Below are 19,388 nucleotides of genomic sequence, written 5' to 3' on the forward strand. Positions count from 1 at the left end.
GGCAGGAAAATTAGGTGAGCAATGAAGGTGTTTCCGTGTCATTCAACAAAGACACTGGCTGGGTCAAAAAGGCCTCACTGTTGAACTAAGAGCTCTCTCCTGTCTCTGTCCTCATTTTGCTGCCATCTATAACAGACTTTGGTGAACAGCCCAGAGGGGACACAGGAATCCACAAAACCTTGAGATTATTTTTTCTGACAGGCCCTCAGCTACACAAGACAGACCCTTCTGGAGGTCCTGAGATTTTCTGTACCTGCTCAACCTTCAAGGTCATAGTGCCTAAATACTGTGGATGCCCTTTTCAGAGAGGATCACTGCAGTTTGTTGGTCTCCTGCACTCTCTCTTAATCCTATTTGCGTCACAGTGATCATGCCCATGGCCCTTATAGTCTTAAAACCAGTGATGCTACCTACAGAATTCAGGACATCAAGGCCTGTGGCTGTGCTGCCAGGCCTGGGGAATAGATTTCCTTCAAGAGCACCGGGCACTCACTATACCATCAATATCCCTCGTGAACAAGACAACAACTTTATGTTGCTTAGAAGCCCTGAAGGTTGTCCTAACAGCCAACAACTGCCACTCTTCGGATTGAAACTCTGACCCTACAAAATATCCTGGCATCCAACTATAAATTAGGATCACAGAGCCTTCAGCCTTCCCTGAAAGTCTTCAAGCAGCCATACAAACTAAACTCTGACTGGAGAGCTATCTTCTGCCGTCACACTGTCCCTTCTAAGGCACACGAATCTGTTCACATGCTCATGCTAGCAAACACAGTTAACTTCCTACACGCACACAGTGAATGGAATCCCCACGATTAACAGTGACTTAAACAGTAAGACCTTTATTATGGTACAAACAAGAGCAATGGGAGGGTGACTGCTGGGTTGGTGACTTGGGAGGCTGGGGTTTCCATCTCTAGAGTCACGAGGACAATAACAGCCCTGAGACATGCAGTCCACCTTTTCAATGCACCAACAGTCCTCTAGGCCAAAACTGGGTGAGATCCATGCCCTACCTCCTCAGAGAGGAAAAGTGGGGAAGGAGCAATACTGGGGCTGTTCATGGTCATCTGGGACCTGCCCTGACACAGGGAAGGAGCAAGTACTCGGGCTGTTCATGGTCATCTGGGACCTGCCCTGACACTGGAGCATGGCCCTGGGCAGGTTAACAAAGTGCACTGCAGCTGCCACATCCCTGGGGTTTCTGTGGATGTTTAGATGTATGAGGTTCAACCCAGGCAAATGGCACCTTCCGAAAGGCTCTCCTCCAGCGCTGTCACACTGAACACCTAAATGCTGTATACCTGCACATTTCAGGTAGGTCTCCCATTTGAAATTTGTCATCTCCGATGAACTAAGTCCTTTGGCTTAAGGCTTTCTCACAGTCACGGCATTTCTAAGGCCCTTCTTCAGTGTGAGTTCTCTGGAGTGCACCGAGGCTCGACTTCAGTCAGCCCCTTCTCCCATCGGCCACATTCCCAGGCCTTCATCTGAAGGGACACTGTGGTGTTTTAGGAGCTTGGACACGGACGTAAATATCTCCCACCTTCAAAACTCATAAAGCCTTTTTTCTGGTGTGAATATTTGAACGGTCACGGAAATGGAAGACACGGGTAAACGTTTCCCAAATTCACCGTACTCCTCAAGCCCTTACCCGGTGTGCACTTTCCGGTGCTTAATGAGGCTGGAGCTATGGCTAAAGGACTTCCCACATTCGCTGCACTCATAAGGCCTTTCTCCAGTGTGAACTCTCCTGTGTTTAATGAGGCTGGAGTTCTGAGTAAAGGATTTTCCACATTCAGCGCACTCGTAAGGCCTCGATCCAGTGTGTACTCTCTGGTGTTTTAGGAGACTGGAACTGTAAGTAAAGAATTTCCCACATTCGCTGCACTCATAAGGCCTCTCTCCAGTGTGAACTCTCCGATGTTGAAGAAGCGCAGAGCTCTGGCTAAAGGATTTCTCACATTCGCTGCACTTATAAGGCCTTTCTCCGCTGTGGACTCTTCGGTGTTCGATGAGGCTGGAATTCTGAGTAAAGGATTTTCCGCATTCGCTGCACTCGTAGGGCCTTGATCCTGAGTGAACTCTCTGGTGTTTTATGAGGCTGGAGTGGTAGGTAAAGAACTTCCCGCATTCGCTGCACTCATAAGGCCTCTCTCCAGTGTGCACACTCCGGTGTTGAAGGAGCGCAGAGCTCTCGCTGAAGGACTTCCCGCACTCGCTGCACTCGTACGGCCGTTCTCCGGTGTGAATTCTCCGATGTTTAATGAGGTTGGACTTGTTGCTAAATAATTTCCCACATTCGTCACACTCGTGAGGCCTTGCTCCAGTGTGAACCCTCCGGTGTTGAATGAGGCTGGAGCTTTGCCTAAAGGACTTCCCACATTGCCCACACTCATAAGGCTTTTCCCCAGTGTGCACTCTCCAGTGGTCACTGAGGCTGTAGCTTTTGCTAAAAGATTTCCCACATTCGCTGCACATGAAGCATCTGTCTCTGCTGAGGTGTCTCTGGTGACGAACAAGGGTGTGTCTGCAAGTGAGGTCCTTGGCGCCCTCTCCCGAGGTGCACGGAGTTCTCCTTCCGTGAGAGGCCGCCCCGCACTCAGCTCTCCTGTCTGACTTCTCCCTGGTGTGTGTGGCCCGATCCTGGAGGAATCTCGAGCTCGCCAACAAGTCCCTCACAACCTCGCCACAGGAAAAGGGCTTCCCGGACACACAGAATGTGTAGTCCTTCCGAGAAGAGGCTCCGCCCCTGTTGCTCCCGAAGCATTTCTCTCCAGTGCGCTGCTGCTGGTGCCCCAGGTCTGTGTCGAAATACACCTGTGTGTCACACGCCCCCATCTTGTGCACTTTCTGTCCACCAGGTGTCGCGTGGTGCTCGGTCGAATGTAAAAGTTCCCTCAAGTCCGGGACACACACCTCACGAGGGGGGGCCTTCTGGGAGGACACAGCCGCCTTGGAAGTCCTGCCCCGTGACACTCCTTGTACAGAAACGCTCTGCTCAGGTGCCTCCTCGTCCCCTGCTCCGTGCCAGCAGCCTGAAAGCAGGAAATGCTGGTGAAGCGCGGGCTGACTTTGACGGGAGGGAGGCTAGTACACGAGCTACGAATGTGTGGCCAACAAACCCGGGAACCCATGCACGGGCCTGTCTGCGGGACCACAGAGTCGGCTGAGGTTGAGGATGGGGCTGCTCAGCAGTAGTGGGGTACAAAGAACACTGAATGAGAGAGGCCTTCTGAGATGAAGGCCAAGCATGTGGCGGGACAGAGAGGAGCCAAAAGGTCTACAATTCAGTCCTCTGCAAACAACTTTCCAAAGGAACTCATCGTGATGACACCAATGCCGTGCAGAAGGGTGTGTCAAGGCTCAAGGAAACAGGACTGTGACAGGGCAGGTGGTGTTGAGGGACGGCTTAAGAACACGGCCACACCTCATGACAGAATACACAGCGGCCACTGTGCAGAGTGCTGCAGGTGGAGTGGTGAGAAAAACCGGTGCCATATGGAGCCCAGAGCTGTGACGCTCACCCCGGGCTGGAAGTTAGAGTAGAACTGACAAGTAACATGGATGACATTCGGCAAAGCGCCATAAAAGGGCAAGGAAGGACAGAAATGAAGTACGGCCACTGGCTTCAAAGTACTAGTCAAAGAGAATAGGCTTTGGGGGCATCTGAACCCAACACTGAAGTCGTCTTCCTGCAGGTGCCACTCTGCAGGGCCTGGCTGCCTCTGAGCCATCCTGTGGGTGGGTCACCGGACCTCCTGTGAACCACCACAGGCTCCCCCATCCAGCCCCACTCCCACCACGAGCAAGGATATGGCACCTTCGTGATACAGGTACTAAGGAGAAGGAGCGGACAGATGAGTGGCCACCAGCAGCCTAGAACAGCCCAGCGCATGACAGCCTATGGGAAAGAGAACTAAAGAGTCCCCGGACAACTCTGGAAGGGGGTCTCCTGAGAACAGCCCATGGTCCGTGGAAGCAGTAACTCTGGCGGAGAAAGCAATTGCGGGCACAGGCAGGCACGGCGAAGCGTCAGCTAGAGAAGGCAGCTGACCTGGAGCATGCAGATGCCTTGCACGTGGACGAAGTCAGCCAGGCAGGAAGAGGGTAGTGAAGCTGGTGTCCGTTAGGTCCACCGCAAGACTCCACCCTCTTCCCTGCACGTCAGCAGGAAAGCCGGTCCCACTCCAGGAAGGAGGGCAGTGCGCAGACCCCAGCCTTACCTACTACAGCACCCACCCAGGGAACTGGGGAAGGAAGCAGTGCTCGTGGTCCCAAAGTAAAGACAGACTGCTGCTGGGGACATGGGGAGGGCAGAGACTAGCCCAGGGCACAGGGGTGGGTTTGAGGGTCTTACCCAAGGAGGTTATATGTGCCAAGGTCTCCAGCATCACATCCTGGTACAGACATCTCTGAGCCTCGTCCAGGAGACCCCATTCCTCCCCGGAGAAGTACACGGCCACGTCTTCAAAGGTCACCCTGCCCTGGCATGATGGGGACAGATGAAACCACAAAAAGCCCCTTTCCCAAGATCCACAATCCCTTTCCCCACCCACCCCTAATCCATGCCCATCCTCCCCCATTCTCCCAACTCAGAGGAGAAACCAGGCCCCAGTGCTGGGAGCCAAGGCGCTCTTCCCCCCTCATGGGCCCACTGATCACAGGGTTCTGCCGACACAAGAGGCATGTGGACAAGTACGTACCCAAGTTGTGGACCTGGCACAGAGGATTCACCCACTCATACCAGGCCATTCTTCTGTGGCGGCCACGGTCACATAAGTCTCAATACCAGGTCCCCAGGCCATCAGGCACATTCCCTCCCTAAGTACACACAATCCTGGAAACTGGATCTCACAACCACATGCCTATGGTCAACACCGCCTCACTGTCCCACGCTGTAGAAAGGTCTCCGGCTCCCCATATGTGACTTGTATTGTAATCACTTCCTCTTCACCCCACTGGTGAGGGAGGGCATCCCATCTTAGGGCAATGGGATGACTAAACACACGGCACCCGACCCCGTACAGAGGAGACGGACAGCACTTTATTACCCACAGGTATTCACCGCCTGGGAGAGGAGGACATTGCACCCAGACGGGCCCAGAGCGTGGTTGTTGTGTTCTGAAAGAGCGAACATGGGGCGCCTGGGTGGCTCAGTCAGGTGAGCGGCCGACTTCGGCTCAGGTCATGATCTCGCGGTCCCTGAGTTCGAGCCCCGCGTCGGGCTCTGTGCTGACAGCTCAGAGTCTGGAGCCTGTCTCAGATTCTGTGTCTCCCTCTCTCTGACCCTCCCCTGTTCATGCTCTGTCCCTCCCTGTCTCAAAAAATAAATAAAAAACGTTAAAAAAAATTACAAAAAGAAAAAAGAGTGAACAACCAGGAGCCAGAGGATGCAGGCTTCATTGGATAGAGAGGGTGGGGTGTCTCCTGCACTGTCAGAGGACGTTATCGGCCCGTCTGAGTCACTCCACGGGCTGGCAGGGAACTGAAACCCACACGAAGGGCTAAGCAGCACACGCACCTTGGAGGAGAAGGCTGTGTGGCCCGGAAACCTCACCGACAGCAGAAGAGGGAGGAGGAGAACTTCCACTCAGGCCAAGTGAGTCCCTCCTCCTTTCAGCACACACAGAGATAGGGCATCACAGGGGTCTTCGCTCTAGGCCTCACACCACAGGGAGCACCAGCTTCCAGAGTGTGCTCGGTAGAGACAAACAGGATCCAACGCCACTCTAGACCTGCCGTGGTTTCCACTAGTGGTGGCAGCCCCAAGATCCTTCTGGGCAGGCCACCCTGCCTCAGACCGGCAGGACCTAGTGTCCGTCACAGGTGACCAGGTCGGCAGGTCACAGGCGACCTTAGCCTCCAGCATGAACGAACACTTCCCCCTTGCCCCGGCTGCACCAAAGTCCTCACACATCCTGGCAGAGTTCGCAGAGTGGAGAAGCTCCACAGGCTCCGGCCTGACTGTCGTCCTCTTGCTCTTGTCACTCCTCAGCCTCTGCATCCCTCTCGCGTCTACTCTTCTGCCAGAAACCGTGGCCACCTGCCCGCGCATCCTGTCCCCACACACTCTCCCTTCATGGCCATTACATCCCTCATCTCTCAAGTCACACCATCACCCAAGTATCGAGCCCGAACTCCCTTTCTCCCCCCTTCTTCCTGGCACCATAATCGCTTTACCTGCATAACCAGAAGACTGCTCCTTGCAGATGTGACCCCCAGCTCACTCGCCTGGGCCCACACAGCAGCCACGATATTTTTAGAGGTCTCCCTTATGAACCCTCCCCCCTCAGATTTCTGGAGCTGTGTGTTGGCTGCCTACTTAATGCGTCCACTCAGTGCTCCCAAAACATCTCCTGCCCACACATCACTCAAACTACCAACTTCCTCATCTCCGTTGACTGAGCTTCCATTCCCATGTCCATGTGAACAAAACCCTGGAAGTATCCCTGAATCCTTGTTTCACCCCGTGACAGGGTGAAACATTAGAAAATAGAGTTGTTACTTCTTAAAACACACATCCCGACTCCAACGACCTGTAAGCCAGGGCCCTGGTCCAATAACCCTCACCGAGACTATGACAGTAGCCTCCTCCCTGAACTCGCAGTCTACACTTCATGCTATAGCGGGGTGGATCCCATGAGGCCCTTGGTAATGTCACGTCCCTGCTCACATCCAAGCTTCCCATTCCCACCGCAAGAGGCACCCAACTTCTCAGGCAGTCGTTCCGGTCCTGACTCCTGTGCCCCTGCTCCTTGTTCCCAACCGAAACAAAGGGGGACCGTTCGTTTCCTGAATAGTTCCGGCTGGGTGTTAACTCCAGCGTGTGCACACCTTGCTACCAGGTCCTGGGACAACCGTGCCCACACTGGTTGCCACAAACGGAAACACCTTCATGTAACTCCTGGCACGGGCCTGGGGTTTCTCCAGGGTCTCCAGACCCCAAACTTGCGGAATGGCACCTAAGAGTCCAGGGGACACAACAATCCAGGACAAGGGGGTGGGGGTCGGGGCCAATGAGGACTGGGACCCCACCCACCTGTTCGTGTCGGTTCCATAAACGCCCCTGCAGCCCCGGGAAATGGGGGCGTGTCCAGTCTTGGACGCGGGAGGCCACGGCGGGTTCCAGGGATCAAGGCTCCCCGAACTCTTGCCGGCCCTGAAGACTACGACTCGACTCGGCTGGCAGTTCAGCCTCCGTGCCTCAGTGCTCTGCATCGCCCCTCACCACGTGTCCCTCCCCTGCAGCCCCCTCCCGCACCCCGGCACGCCGGCGCTGAGACCCGGGGCCCCCGCCCGCGAGCGCCTTCCCGGCCCGGACACCGGACCTGGGCCGCAGGGACGCGAGCAGGCGCCCCGCGTTCGGGCCTCGAGGGTCTGGGTGGGGGAGGGCGGGGAGGGCCCTTGGGGCCGCGCGGTTACCTCAGGCGGGTCCCTGGGCGCGGCCACCGCCATCGGACTCTGTGGGTGGGCGGTGGTCACCCGGGCGGGCGGTCCCTGTCCCACTCGGGTCGGGGTAGCTCGGGAGACGTGGCGACCCCAACCCCTAACGGTTCAGCAGGGTTGGCGCCTCCTCTCGCACCTTCTTAGTCCCGTTATGTCACTGTGGAAGCGGAACTCCGGAACCTGTCACCAGGTGAGCTAAACTAAGAGCGCCAACATGGCCGCCCTCAGCGACAGCCGGAAGTCCCGCCCCGCCGAACGGGCTACACGGGAAGTCTCCTGTATTGAAGCTCTCATTGGACAGCGACGCTGCCGCTTAGGCTCTGGGCTTTCTGGGTAAAGTAGTCTCCACAATTCCGAGGCCGCGGATCAAAGGGCCTCTTAGGGAAAGAGCCACCAAGGTCTCTGCTTGGAGGGGCTAAGGGAAAAGGCATATTCTGGTCGGCTTCTCTTCTCCTTTGAGAGAATGTAATCGTATATCTGCATAGGGCTCTCTGCCGCTGATCACCTAAGTGTCTGGACACAATTTTCACACCCAGGGAAGCTCAGCCTGCTCCCGGAGCCTAATACATGGTTGCTGATGTTTCGAGGGCTACAAGGAAAATAAACAAGTTGTTCCATGGAGTCTTTGAGATGAAAGATGTGTGCATGACCAGTGGAAGCTAATAAACATTATCCTATTTCAATTCACTGTCTCATAATGGTCCCACTGTTCGTTGTATTACCCCTGAACAATAGGCACGTGAGCAGACAGCCCCTAAGCTCTTGACCTGCCATGCATGGCCACAACCACCCATGACCATGAAGTTGCTCAGATCACTTTTACGAGACAGTACCATACATGGCTCAGTCTTACTCTTATGAAGGCCCTGGGGTCATGCGTTCCACACTCCCTCTCCATGTGCACATCACTCTTTTTGCCACATGTCTCACAACTGTGCTGCCACACTACAGCCCCATCCTACCCATTACCATAGTCATCTTCTTGGCCTCTCTACTTGTTACTCAGCATATGTGGCCCAGAAAATGCTTGGCAGTTTGAAAGAGGATCCCAGACTATTATGGTCCCCACTGACAGAGGCAGCCTTGAGTCCTATTATGAAGGCCTCCCTCCATGTTCCTTGCTTCAACCTTATTACCAACAGTTAAATCAGAGTTCAGATACCCGTGGCTCTCCTCCAGTTGCACTGCACTCGATGTCAGCGCAGATCCCCACAGGGGGCTCAGGGCTCAATCTCATGAACCACGAGATCATGACCAGAGCTGAAATCAAGAGTCAGAAGCCCAAGTGAGCCATCCAGGCCCCCCTCTCGTTTTTGCTGCTTCTTAATTGCCTTAGTTCAAAATAATTCCATGTTGAGTGATTTTGTGGAGTGATGGGAAGAAGACCTCTAGTTCCACTGGTGGAGTCAGAGCTCCACAAAAGAACTACATAAATGGTGAAGAGAATGTCAAAGAGCCCTAGGGACCCTGAAAACAAAAAGCAGAGGGAAGACACTAGGATTTGGGGCAATTTTAGATTGGGCAACCCAGAAAGGGCTCTAAGAGGAGGGGATAATGCAGTGAATCTGGAATAAAGTTCAGGAGGGGCCATGTGGACAACAAATGAATAAAACATTCAAATCTTGACAGTGATTAGCGCCACAATGAGAGAAAACACAGGGCCTCTTGGGTATTTACATCCAAAAGGACACCTCATTTCTGCAATTATCATGGCCAAACAGTTTAATGGATGCACTTTCCAAAATTAACTAATTGCCTTAACCAGAGAAATGGATCGTCATGTACTGGTTTGGTGCAATTTCAAATCCAACTGCTTTTGACTAAGTGAAGTTGCTGCACCAGCCCTGGCTCGCATGTGTACAAAGACCTAGTCATATTGAAATCAGGCTGTGCCTGCGCATAATTGTTACCTTAGAGTACGTGCAATGATACGTAGAGTTTTTGGAAATCCACGCATATTCCCAGAACCTCACTTGAATATTTAGTGCCCAAATTATAACCACCTTTCAGAATCAGAGCCCCATATACACCCGGCGGGACTCCGGTCCTCCTGACTGCACATGCTCTCGCTCGTCCTTGAGGTGGTACTTTTCACCTTGCAATAAAACTTTTTCTGTTGTTTACTCTGACTCACTCTTGAATTCTTTCTTGCCAGGAAGTCAAGAGCCCGGCACCAGCTGGTGCATGAGGTTTTAGGGCCCGAGAACTCTCCTAGTTTCCAATATGACACCCAGGGAGGGAGATTGCTAGCATTCCCAATAAAATAGACAGCAAGGGCAGTGAGGGGACCTGCTTCAGGTCACAGCCCTGGTGAAGGGCTCAGGTGGATTGCACACTGAGGTCTCTGATCTCTGCAGCTGTGCGCTTCTCTGCGGTTCCCTCCATGCAGATGACACAGGGACAGTGGGATTGGGAGAAACTGCACTTCATACTTCCACACTGTGTCCCATTGGACTCCTCACTGGGAACTTAGCATATGATCTCTGGCCTGGATTCAGGACTTTAGGTTGGGAGAGACCCTCCAGGGCCCTCAGACTTAACATAATGGTTAGAGGAAGATGAAGTTTCCAGGAAAAACCCTCCTCTATATTAGGACATTAAATACATGACGGTAGGGTTGGGGGTCTAGTGGAAGATGGCCCTGGAAACCCTCCACTTGCCTGCCCTGATGTATCAGTGCCACTGCAGCCACAGGAACTAGTGGTCAGAGGGGCCAACCAGAACAGGTGGCACAGCCTGAGCAGAATCCAACCCAGGTCCTACAAAAGGATAGAGACTGGTTTCTTCTTCCTCACTCTCCTTTCCAGCTCACTCTCAAAGAGCATCCTCATTGGGTCACAATACAACAGGAGATGGGATGACTCAAAAATTTTGTCCCAAGCAGCCAGAAGGATGGATTTGCTCTTGGCTGAGATGTTGAGACTGAGTATAGAGGAGGTTTGGAGGAACTATCAGAACTTTAGAAAAATATATATTCCCTTTTATATATCTATTAGACCATGGGTTAAATTTCAATACAATTAAGAAATAGAGGGGGGCATCTGGGTGGCTCAGTCGGTTAAGCATTTGGCTTCATCTCAGGTCATGATCTCATGGTTCCTGGGTTCCAGCCCTGTAACAGTCTCAGTGCTGTCAGCACAGAACCTGCTTCGGATCTTCTGTGCCCCTCCTTAGTCTCCCACTGCTCGCTCTCTCTCTCTCTCTCAACTAACTAAATAAATAAATAAATAACTTAAAAAAAAAGTTTTAAAAAGAAATGGAGGGGCACTAGGAATTGATATCAGATATCAGATATCACATCAGGAACTGATATCAGTTATTAATTAGTTGGGGAAAATTTTTTTTCATAAGAGTATGACAATATTTGGAGATCTCACTGAAAACATTAAAGGAAAATTTCAGCTCCCATCTTAGAGCTTAATATAAAGTAGAAACATTTTTAGCTCTTAGAACTAGTAAATAATGATTCAAATGTGAGGAAAAACAAATCTCCAATATAAATGTATTATAGTAGGTTTTTATAATCTTGAACTGGACAAATCATCAGTAAGTGTGAATAGGAATAGGGGCACCTGGGTGACTCAGTCAGTTAAGCTTCCAACTTTGGCTCAGGTCATGATCTCAAGGCTCATGAGTTTGGGCCTGAGTTGGGCTCTGTGCTGACAGCCCAGCCTGGAGCCTGCTTCGGATTCTGTGTCTCCCTCTCTCTCTGCCCCTCCCTGCTCATAGTCTTTCTCTCTCTCTCAAAAATAAACATTAAAATTTTTCTAAGTGTGAATAGGAAGACATAATAATAATTGGCATATTCAAATCCATAAAAGTAAAAATATGCTTAAAAGTGGAATATAACAAAACATAACAAAAACAAATTAAAAATAAAAATGTAAAAAAAATTATGTGTGAGATCACCTGCGTAGCTCAGTCATTACACATCCCACTCTTGATTTCTGCCAAGGTCATTATCTCACTGCTTGTGAGATAGAGCCACTTGTTGGGTTCCTTGCGCTGACAGTGTGGAACCTGCTTGGGATTCTCTCTCCCTCTCTCTCTGCCCCTGCCCTGCTCATGCTCTCTCTCTCTCTCTCTCTCTCTCGGTCTCTCTCTCTCTCACTCTCTGTCAAAATAAATAAATAAAATGTATGTGTGAGAGGTCATAACAGACCGTGTTATCTCAGAGCTGTAACTAATCACATTGGTAAAACACCAAATAAGACTGGCAATGTATGTGGATGGTAAATCTTTTTTATTTTTCTTTTTTCTTTTTTTTTTTTTTGAGAGAGAGAGAGTGAGCAAGAGTGTGAGCAGGGGAGAGGGGTAGAGGAAGAGAGAGAATCTTAAGCAGTCTCCACGCCCAGCATAGAGCCCAACTCAGGGCTGGATCCCACAATCCTAGGAATAACGAATGACCTGAGCTGAAATCAAGAGTCAGAGGCTTGGGGTGCCTGGGTGGCTCAGTCAGTTAAGTGTCTGACTCTTGATAGTAGCTCAGGTGGTGATCTTAAAGTTTGGGATTGAGCCCAGTATCAGGCTGTGCACTGAGTGGAGCCTGATTGGGATTCTCTCTCTCTCTCTCTCTCTCTCTCTGTCCCTTCCCCCCCCCCCCCAATAAAGAAACAAACTTAAAAAAAAAAGTCAGAGGCTCAACCTGATGGGGTTTGGGGGTGATGGTGGGGCTCAGAGCCGATGGCCAAGAAAGAATTCTTGAAAACGTCCTTGGTGCAAAAAGGTGATTTTATTAAAACACGGGGACAGGACCCGTGGGCCAGAAGAGCTGCACTGGGACTGTGCAGAGTGCTTATATACTGTGGAGTTGGGGGAGGTAAAGCCAAGAGGGAGTTTCTTAAAGGTATTTCCATATGCTAAAGAGGATTTACAGATTGGGGGAAGCCCAGCTATTGTCAAGCTAAGATTGTTTTCCCCTCTAGCAAAGCATTATCATTAAGACAGTAGGGAGTTCCTAGAGATTAGGCCATTGATGAGAGATTTGTAAACTGATGAAGACTCTATCGGTTTAAGCGTTTGTTTTGTGTTCTTTCCTTTCTTCTTGGGCAGCCAGGAGGGCCTGAGGAATGTCACACATATCCCACCTGCGAGTGGGGGTGGGGTTGTGCTAGCTTGTACTTGGCCTTCAGCTTGCCTTATGGTCCCTCATCAAACCGACCAAGCCATCCAGGTGTGCCCTGTGAATGGTAATGCTTAGAGGAAAAATAATGATAAACACATGAAAAATGTCTAAGAAATGCTAACTAGAGTTAAAATAACATTGTATGTTTTATTTTTTTTCCTTTTTTTAAAATTTTTTTTTAACGTTTATTTATTTTTGAGACAGAGAGAGACAGAGCATGAACGGGGGAGGGTCAGAGAAAGAGGGAAACACAGAATCTGAAACAGGCTCCAGGCTCTGAGCTGTCAGCACAGAGCCTGACACGGGGTTCGAACTCACGGACCGCGAGATCATGACCTGAGCTGACATTGGACGCTCAACCGACTGAGCCACCCAGGCACCCCAGACTCGGTAACATTTTAGACATGTTTTTCCAGGATATTAAATTTAGAAATAATTGAAACAAAGCACTAGGGGTTTCTTGAACTTATATTTCAATTATTTTCAGTATATTATATGTAATAAATAACCAAAATAAAGAGACTGTGTCTTTTGATAAGTAACCATGGGAACAGAATTGTAAATATGGCAGAACATATCCCACTAGCAATGACCTTCCATAAACCGTGCATATTGACTAGTAAGATTTTTAAAACAAATGGAACCAATAATCAATCCAGCAAACAGGTTAGATAAAGGCAAATCAATGGATATTTCACTGAATATTTTTTTTAAAGAGTTGATGTTTTTTAAAGTTTATTTCTTTATTTTGAGAGAAGGAGAGAGAGAGAGAGCAAGCAGGGGAGGGGCAGAGAGAGAGAGGGAGAGAATCTCAAGCAGGCGCTGTGCTTTCAGTGCAGAGCCCCACTCAGGGCTCCATCCTGAGAACTGTGAGATCATGACCTGAGCCGAGATCAAGAGTTGTAGTCTTAACTGACTGAGCCAGCCAGGAGCCCCAATTTTACTGAATATTTACAAATATTTATAAATTTATAACTGAGGGTGAAATGTGTCTTGTGGATCCTTACGAATTTAGAAGTGTCCATTCCCTTGGGTTGGAAGGTTGAAGGGAGGGGTGGGTGAAGTTCCAGAGGGAACTGTTAAGAAAAGAGACAAGGAGCCCCAAATAGAGTCACTTGTCCTAAGCCCGTGTCATCAAACTAACACTTAATACCTAACTCAGTTTTGGCTTCAACCTCTCCCAGGTGTGGAATCTTAAGCTGGTCAATCTGGAATTACCTGGTCGGCACTAGTGAGGTAATCTGCCTGATAGAGCTCTACTGTCCCCCAAAGGAAGGTCACCTTGCCTGAAACAATCTACTTTCTGTTAGTAACTTCCTTGTCCTATCCCTTCTGCCTATAAAAGTCTTCCAGTTTGTACAGCTCCTTGGAGCTCCTTTCTGTTTACTGGATGGGATCCTGCCTGACTCATGAATCATTGAATAAAGCCAATAAGATCTTTAAAACTTACTCAGTTGAATTTTGTTACGTAACAGATCAAAACCTCAAAGCTATACACGAATGAATTTGTCTAACATTTTATAAACCCACTTAAGGTTGAAATGAGACATTGAAGAAATCATGAGTGGAATGAGATATGTAATAGACTAGAAGAGTGAAGCAAAATAAAAGAAGGGGAAAGGGAAATTGGAGGACCAAGTTGGAAATGAAATCATAGAATGAATTGAAATAAAGAGAGAAATCGGCAGATGTGGTATGGAAATTATGGAAGTTCATTTGATTCTGAGAGCACATTATGATGTTGCCAGACTGGGGTCCTTGGACACAGCAATGGTAGAAACAAAGCTGGACCCACAATTAAAAGCACAGAGAGGGTTCCTGGGCAGCTGCGTCGGTTAAGCATTACACCCTTGATTTCAGCTCAGGTCGTGATGTCACGTGTTGCGAGTTCCAGCCCTGGTCAGGCCCTGTGCTGGCGGAGCAGAGCCTGCTCGAGACGCTTTCCACCTGAGGCTTTCCAGGTCATCGGTGTCCCCGCGGGCCATCTTGCCCCCTCACCACCATCAGTAACGATTTCTCCCCTCGGAGGGAGAAAGCCTAAATATGGCTTCTGGGTGACACTTCCACTCTGTGCCCCCATATGAGCTGTCACCCGGTTATCATTGTCAGTATTGTGGAGGTTGTGAGGCCTTGAAGGACTGAGAGCCGCCTTCATACCTCCCTGCCCGTAGCTCTTGCTGGAGACCTTAGCCCTGATAGCTCCTCCTCACCATTGTTAGTAAATTGCAAATAGTCCAAACGATGACTGCTGACCCGCTAGAAAGTTCCCACCCCTCCTGTACAGCCCGCAACTCTCCCACCTTCCTGTCCCAGCTGGAGTGAGGCTTCTCGGCCCTGGGGGCAAGCATTTCTGTGTAAAGACTTCTAGCCCCAGCTGGTTTCTCCCTGACCACCTGTGAGTCTTCACGCCTGTGTGGGACTCCGGGCTGTACCAAGGTGTGCACCCAACTTTCTGTTCTTCCACCAGTGCATCGTCACATCCGCAGAGATGGGATGGGTTGTTTTCTCGAAGCCAGACTCTCTTCACACCCATCCCCCTCATCACACTCGGTCCTGGGGGACCGTGCAGTCCTGTATGTTGTTTGGGCGTCCCTAGGACATGCCTGTCTCTTGAGTCTCTGTGAGTACTGGTGCATCTGTAAGCTGCCAGGCTGTGGTGAGATCTAGAAGGGTCCCCAGCACAGGAGGTCCCGTCCCCATGGACTTGGGGGTGCACCAGCTTCCTGGCACGTGGCTGTTCACCAAGTTCCCCAAACTTTGTGTGGCACGATTGATCATTAACTCAATCTCTAGCCCCTCTCCACGTCTGGAGGATGGGGTAGAAAGTTCCAAACTTCTACACATGGCTTGGTCTTTTTGGTGACCACGCCCCATCCTGAAGCTACTCAGGAGTTGCATCACTGAAATGAAAGACACTCCTATCACCAAGGAAATTCCACAGGATTTAGGGGTTCTGTATCAGGAACCAGGGTCAAAGACCAAATATGAGAACAAAAGGTGCTTCTAGTGCTGTCATCACTTAAGAAATTACAAGGATGGGGCACCTGGGTGACTCGGTCGGTTAAGTATCCAACTTGGGCTCAGGTCACGATCTCATGGTTCATGAGTTCGAACCCCTCATTGGCCTCTCTGCTGTCAGTGTAGACCCTGCTTCAGACCCTCTGCCCCCCTCTCTCTTCCCCTCCCCCCTTCTCATGTGCACGCTCTCTCTCAAAAATAAATGGAAACATTTTAAAAATTAAAGACAAAAAATAAATAACAAGGGTTTTAGGAGCTCTGTGCCAGGAACTGGGGGGCAGAGACAAACATATATATTTTCAATATTCTTTTTTTTAAACATAGGTTCTTCTTTTTTTAATGTTTATTTATTTTGAGAGAGAGAGAGAGAACATGTACGCCCGAGTGGGAGAGGGGCAGAGAGGGAAGGGAAAAGAGAGAGAATCCCGAGCAGGCCCCACTCTGTCAGCACAGAACCTGACAGTGGGCTTGATTTTACGAACTGTGAGACCATGAGCTGAAATCAAGAGTTGGCCACGTAACCCAGGCCCCCCCCAGCACATACATTTTGTATTATTTCATAACCCGCCTCACAGAGGTCTTCCCGAACAAAAGCTTTCCCTTGCACCAAGAGGTATGTGCAAGAATATTGACAATAGCAAACCCATGGAGACAGCCCGGGAAAGAGGATGGGTGAATGGGCTTCCCACACAGCGGACCACTATCTGTGGCCGCGTAGCTTTCTGTGCTATAGATGCACCGAGAGAAATGTCACAGTTTACCCCACAGAGTACCCCCTTCCATGATTCAAGCCCTTTCTACATGTACCTTCTGGTTTCTCAGTGCGATGGAGCCCCAATACCTGGTCGAAACCGCCTCACGAGTGTATTCCAAATAACCAGTAAATGTGCTTTTGCCTCAGCTGTGCCCGGAATCTTTTCTTCTCCCCAAACTGCCCTTTCAAACTAGTTCTGCAAACAGACTCCCCATCCCCCCCATACCTTCCATCTCTGGAAGAAAGGAATGCAAAGTAGTTGACTTTTTTGGTAATGATTCGTCAATAAAAGAGCATTCGGCAACTTTCCATCACCAATCATATCAGGTCAGCTTAGCTGTTAATGTTCCCAGTGAATTAAAGGAATCTATCATTTGAACATAAAGTTTCCCTTTCAAAGCTTCAGTTCGATTTCTGAGTTTCTACCTCTGCTCTCCACCTTTTTAGGTACGTGCGGCCCACTGAAGGTGAAGGGTGTGGATAGAGGACAGGGGAGCAGAAGGAAAGCCTCACATGACCTCTGGGAACTGCCGTTTGTGTCATAGGCCTGGATGTTCCTGGATTTTAAGGAATAAACACCAACATTTCACCTTTATTAATTAATTCAACAGATTACTTATTGGTCATTTGAAATGTGGCAGCCATTTTTCTAGGTACCAGAAATACTTCAGTGAACAAACAAATTCCCCGACCTCCTTAAAGTTATATTTTAATGCAGTAAGACAGGAAATGGAGGATACGATCAGGAAATTAGAAATTATCTTCCAAACAGAGAAGTACGATGGAAATATACATACTTGCATATACATTTGTGTACATTACATTGGGGCTGCAGCTGAGGAAGCTTCTGGTGTGGAAGGAGCACTTTTGAAGGCCATTTTCTGGTGAGTCCTCAGGTGGCGGTGGTAGGTGGATGACTGGCGGTAGCTTCTCCGGCAAAGGGAACACGCGTAGGGCTTCTCTCCCGTGTGGATTCTCTCATGAGCCTGGAGGTTGGTTTTGTGGCTGAAGGACTTTTCACACGTGCTGCACGTGAAAGGCTTCTCTCTTGCGTGAGTCATCTGGTGCACGCGTAGGTCTGATGCTTGGAAGAAGCCTTTGTTACACTCAGCACAAATAAATGTCCTCTCATTATTGTGTCTTCTCTGATGGGCTTTTAGCTGAGAGAAATACCTAAAGATCTTGGGACACTTTTCACATCTATATGGTTTGGGGGCTTCATGGGATCTTTCTTGGAGTCCCTCACATGTGGAGATTCCCTCATTCTGGTGGGTAGGAACAGGCTCAGGGGTGACCTTGACTGGCTGAGAGAGAAACCCTGGTCCCAGTTCCATAAGGATATCTTGATAAGGGGGTCCTTTTGGGCACCCCTCCTGGGACCCGGAGATAGCTAGACCTGTTCTTCCAGAGCTGACTGGATTCTTCAAAGAAACACTGTCGTCTTCAGGCCTAGGACAGCCCTCTTCCTGGATAATGAGCAGGGAAGGGATTTCATTGCCTTGACTAGTAATACCGTCATTTACTTGGTCAATGTTGCCACCATTTTCTTTATCTTCGTCTCCTGTGAGGGGAAAAATGTGACTCAGTGAAGTTGTAGCCAGGAGGAAGTCCACATAGAATATCCCTCCGGTACCTTGGCCTGCCCCACTCACCTCGTCCCATTGCCAGAGAAGTATCCTGGGGAGTACAGGACCGTGTCCCCATGTTCTCTCCTGTTGGGGTTCCTGCTGACAACTGTTTGGTGAAATGAACAATGACTTCTCTTAAGGGCATATTCTCAGAAAAGAGGGCTTCCTGTCCCTGCATGTGGACGTGGACCTATAAACAAAGCCTGATTACTGTGGGGAAATAGATCTCATGGAAGACCTGCACTCATCAAGTTTCCCAGGATCCCTCTACTGTGTGCTGCCACACCCACTGCTCTGCTCTTATCTCTGCCGGCCTTAAATTTCATGGTAATTTCTTGCTACTGTGCCTTTCCCAATGAGAAAAGGCTAATACTAAGGCTTTCTGAGGGGAGAGCAAGCTTGTGTTAAGATACTTCTCCCCATTCTTGAGGTTTCTGCTCTATCGTCAACTTCTTAGTGAGCCTTCCTACCATCTCACTGGCTCTAATCAATTTAGATAGTGGCTCTTATATGTCCTCCTGACTAGATGCCTATAAAACATCTGCTTTCACTTTTGCTTTCTTAGCAATGGTAAAGCGTCTCTTTGGTGAGAACTAGTAAGTGGGTCTACAATGACTCTCCTGTCTCTACTTCCAGGCAACTCCAACAGGTTGTACTTAATCCTTACACACCTCTGCCCCTCACCCCAGGAGTCAAAACCCTTTACTCACTAATCCAGGTGGTTTCATGCCATCGTCAGTTAGATTTTCCATGAATTTCTCCATGTTTCTGCCACTTGTATTCCATTTCTCTTTCAACACGGACCTGTCACTGCAGTGGCCATTGATCATAAACTGTTCCAGGACCAAACGAGAAATAATTTCATCCTTGCTGTGTTTTTCTGGTTGCAGCCATGAGTGAAATAAGTTGTAGAGATTTTGCAGCTCCTCCCTTGCGCATGAGTTATTACTGTTTTGAAATAAACTGAGCTGAGTGCTGGGGAACTCATAGATCTCTTCCCCCTGAATGGCTGGTCCTTGGCTGGGTTTATGCTCTAGGTTTTCTGACCCAGGGACATTCCTAGATGGTTCTCCCTGACATGAAATTCTGAGATCTAAAGCCATTCTTAACAAGAATTCTCAGAGAGATTCAACTTTGGATATTCAATTCGTACTGACTTGTTTATCTGAAGATCTGTTTCACCAACTGGTAGATACTCGAAGAGTGCCAGCTAGAAATAGAAGAGGTATATAATTAATTTCAGCACCGCCATAATTAAAAAAAATTCAGTTTCAGAGGAGTTTATGGATGAATTTTACTAGACATTTAAGAGAGAAAGAAGTCTAATCCTACACAGACTCTCCCAGAGCATAAAAAAGTGAGAACACTCCCCTTTTAGTTAATAAGTTCAGCAGCTCCCTGATAACAAAAT

The 19,388-nt window shown here is 49.4% G+C and overlaps 2 protein-coding genes across 6 annotated transcripts; both read right to left on the minus strand.

Annotated features, from left to right (window-relative positions):
• Window positions 1-818: 818 nt before the first annotated feature.
• Window positions 819-7,696, minus strand: LOC122234150 (zinc finger protein 154-like). Of its 5 annotated transcripts, XR_006211915.1 has the most exons (4): window positions 7,429-7,696; window positions 4,364-4,490; window positions 1,136-3,041; window positions 819-1,080 (listed from the first exon to the last, which is right to left on the minus strand). XR_006211915.1 is itself a non-coding variant. In XM_042969510.1 (3 exons), the coding sequence occupies exons 1-3, from the start codon at window positions 7,459-7,461 to the stop codon at window positions 1,654-1,656; spliced, it is 1,548 nt and encodes a 515-aa protein (XP_042825444.1). In that variant the 5' UTR covers window positions 7,462-7,696; the 3' UTR covers window positions 819-1,653. The 5 variants fall into 5 exon arrangements, 4 of the variants coding, with proteins under 4 accessions (XP_042825444.1, XP_042825445.1, XP_042825447.1 ...); XM_042969510.1 differs by having other exon boundaries at window positions 819-3,041; XM_042969511.1 differs by having other exon boundaries at window positions 819-3,041; window positions 4,364-4,485; window positions 7,429-7,695.
• A 9,360-nt stretch (window positions 7,697-17,056) lies between these two features.
• On the minus strand, window positions 17,057-19,082 carry LOC102952089 (zinc finger and SCAN domain-containing protein 4). Its single transcript, XM_042969519.1, has 3 exons — window positions 18,688-19,082; window positions 18,002-18,167; window positions 17,057-17,910 (listed from the first exon to the last, which is right to left on the minus strand). Exons 1-3 carry the CDS (start codon window positions 19,078-19,080, stop codon window positions 17,168-17,170), a joined length of 1,302 nt encoding a protein of 433 aa, XP_042825453.1. The 5' UTR covers window positions 19,081-19,082; the 3' UTR covers window positions 17,057-17,167.
• Between the last annotated feature and the right edge of the window lie 306 nt (window positions 19,083-19,388).

This window comes from Panthera tigris, chromosome E2 (assembly GCF_018350195.1).
Source record: "Panthera tigris isolate Pti1 chromosome E2, P.tigris_Pti1_mat1.1, whole genome shotgun sequence".
Classification (NCBI taxonomy): Eukaryota; Metazoa; Chordata; class Mammalia; order Carnivora; family Felidae; genus Panthera; species Panthera tigris.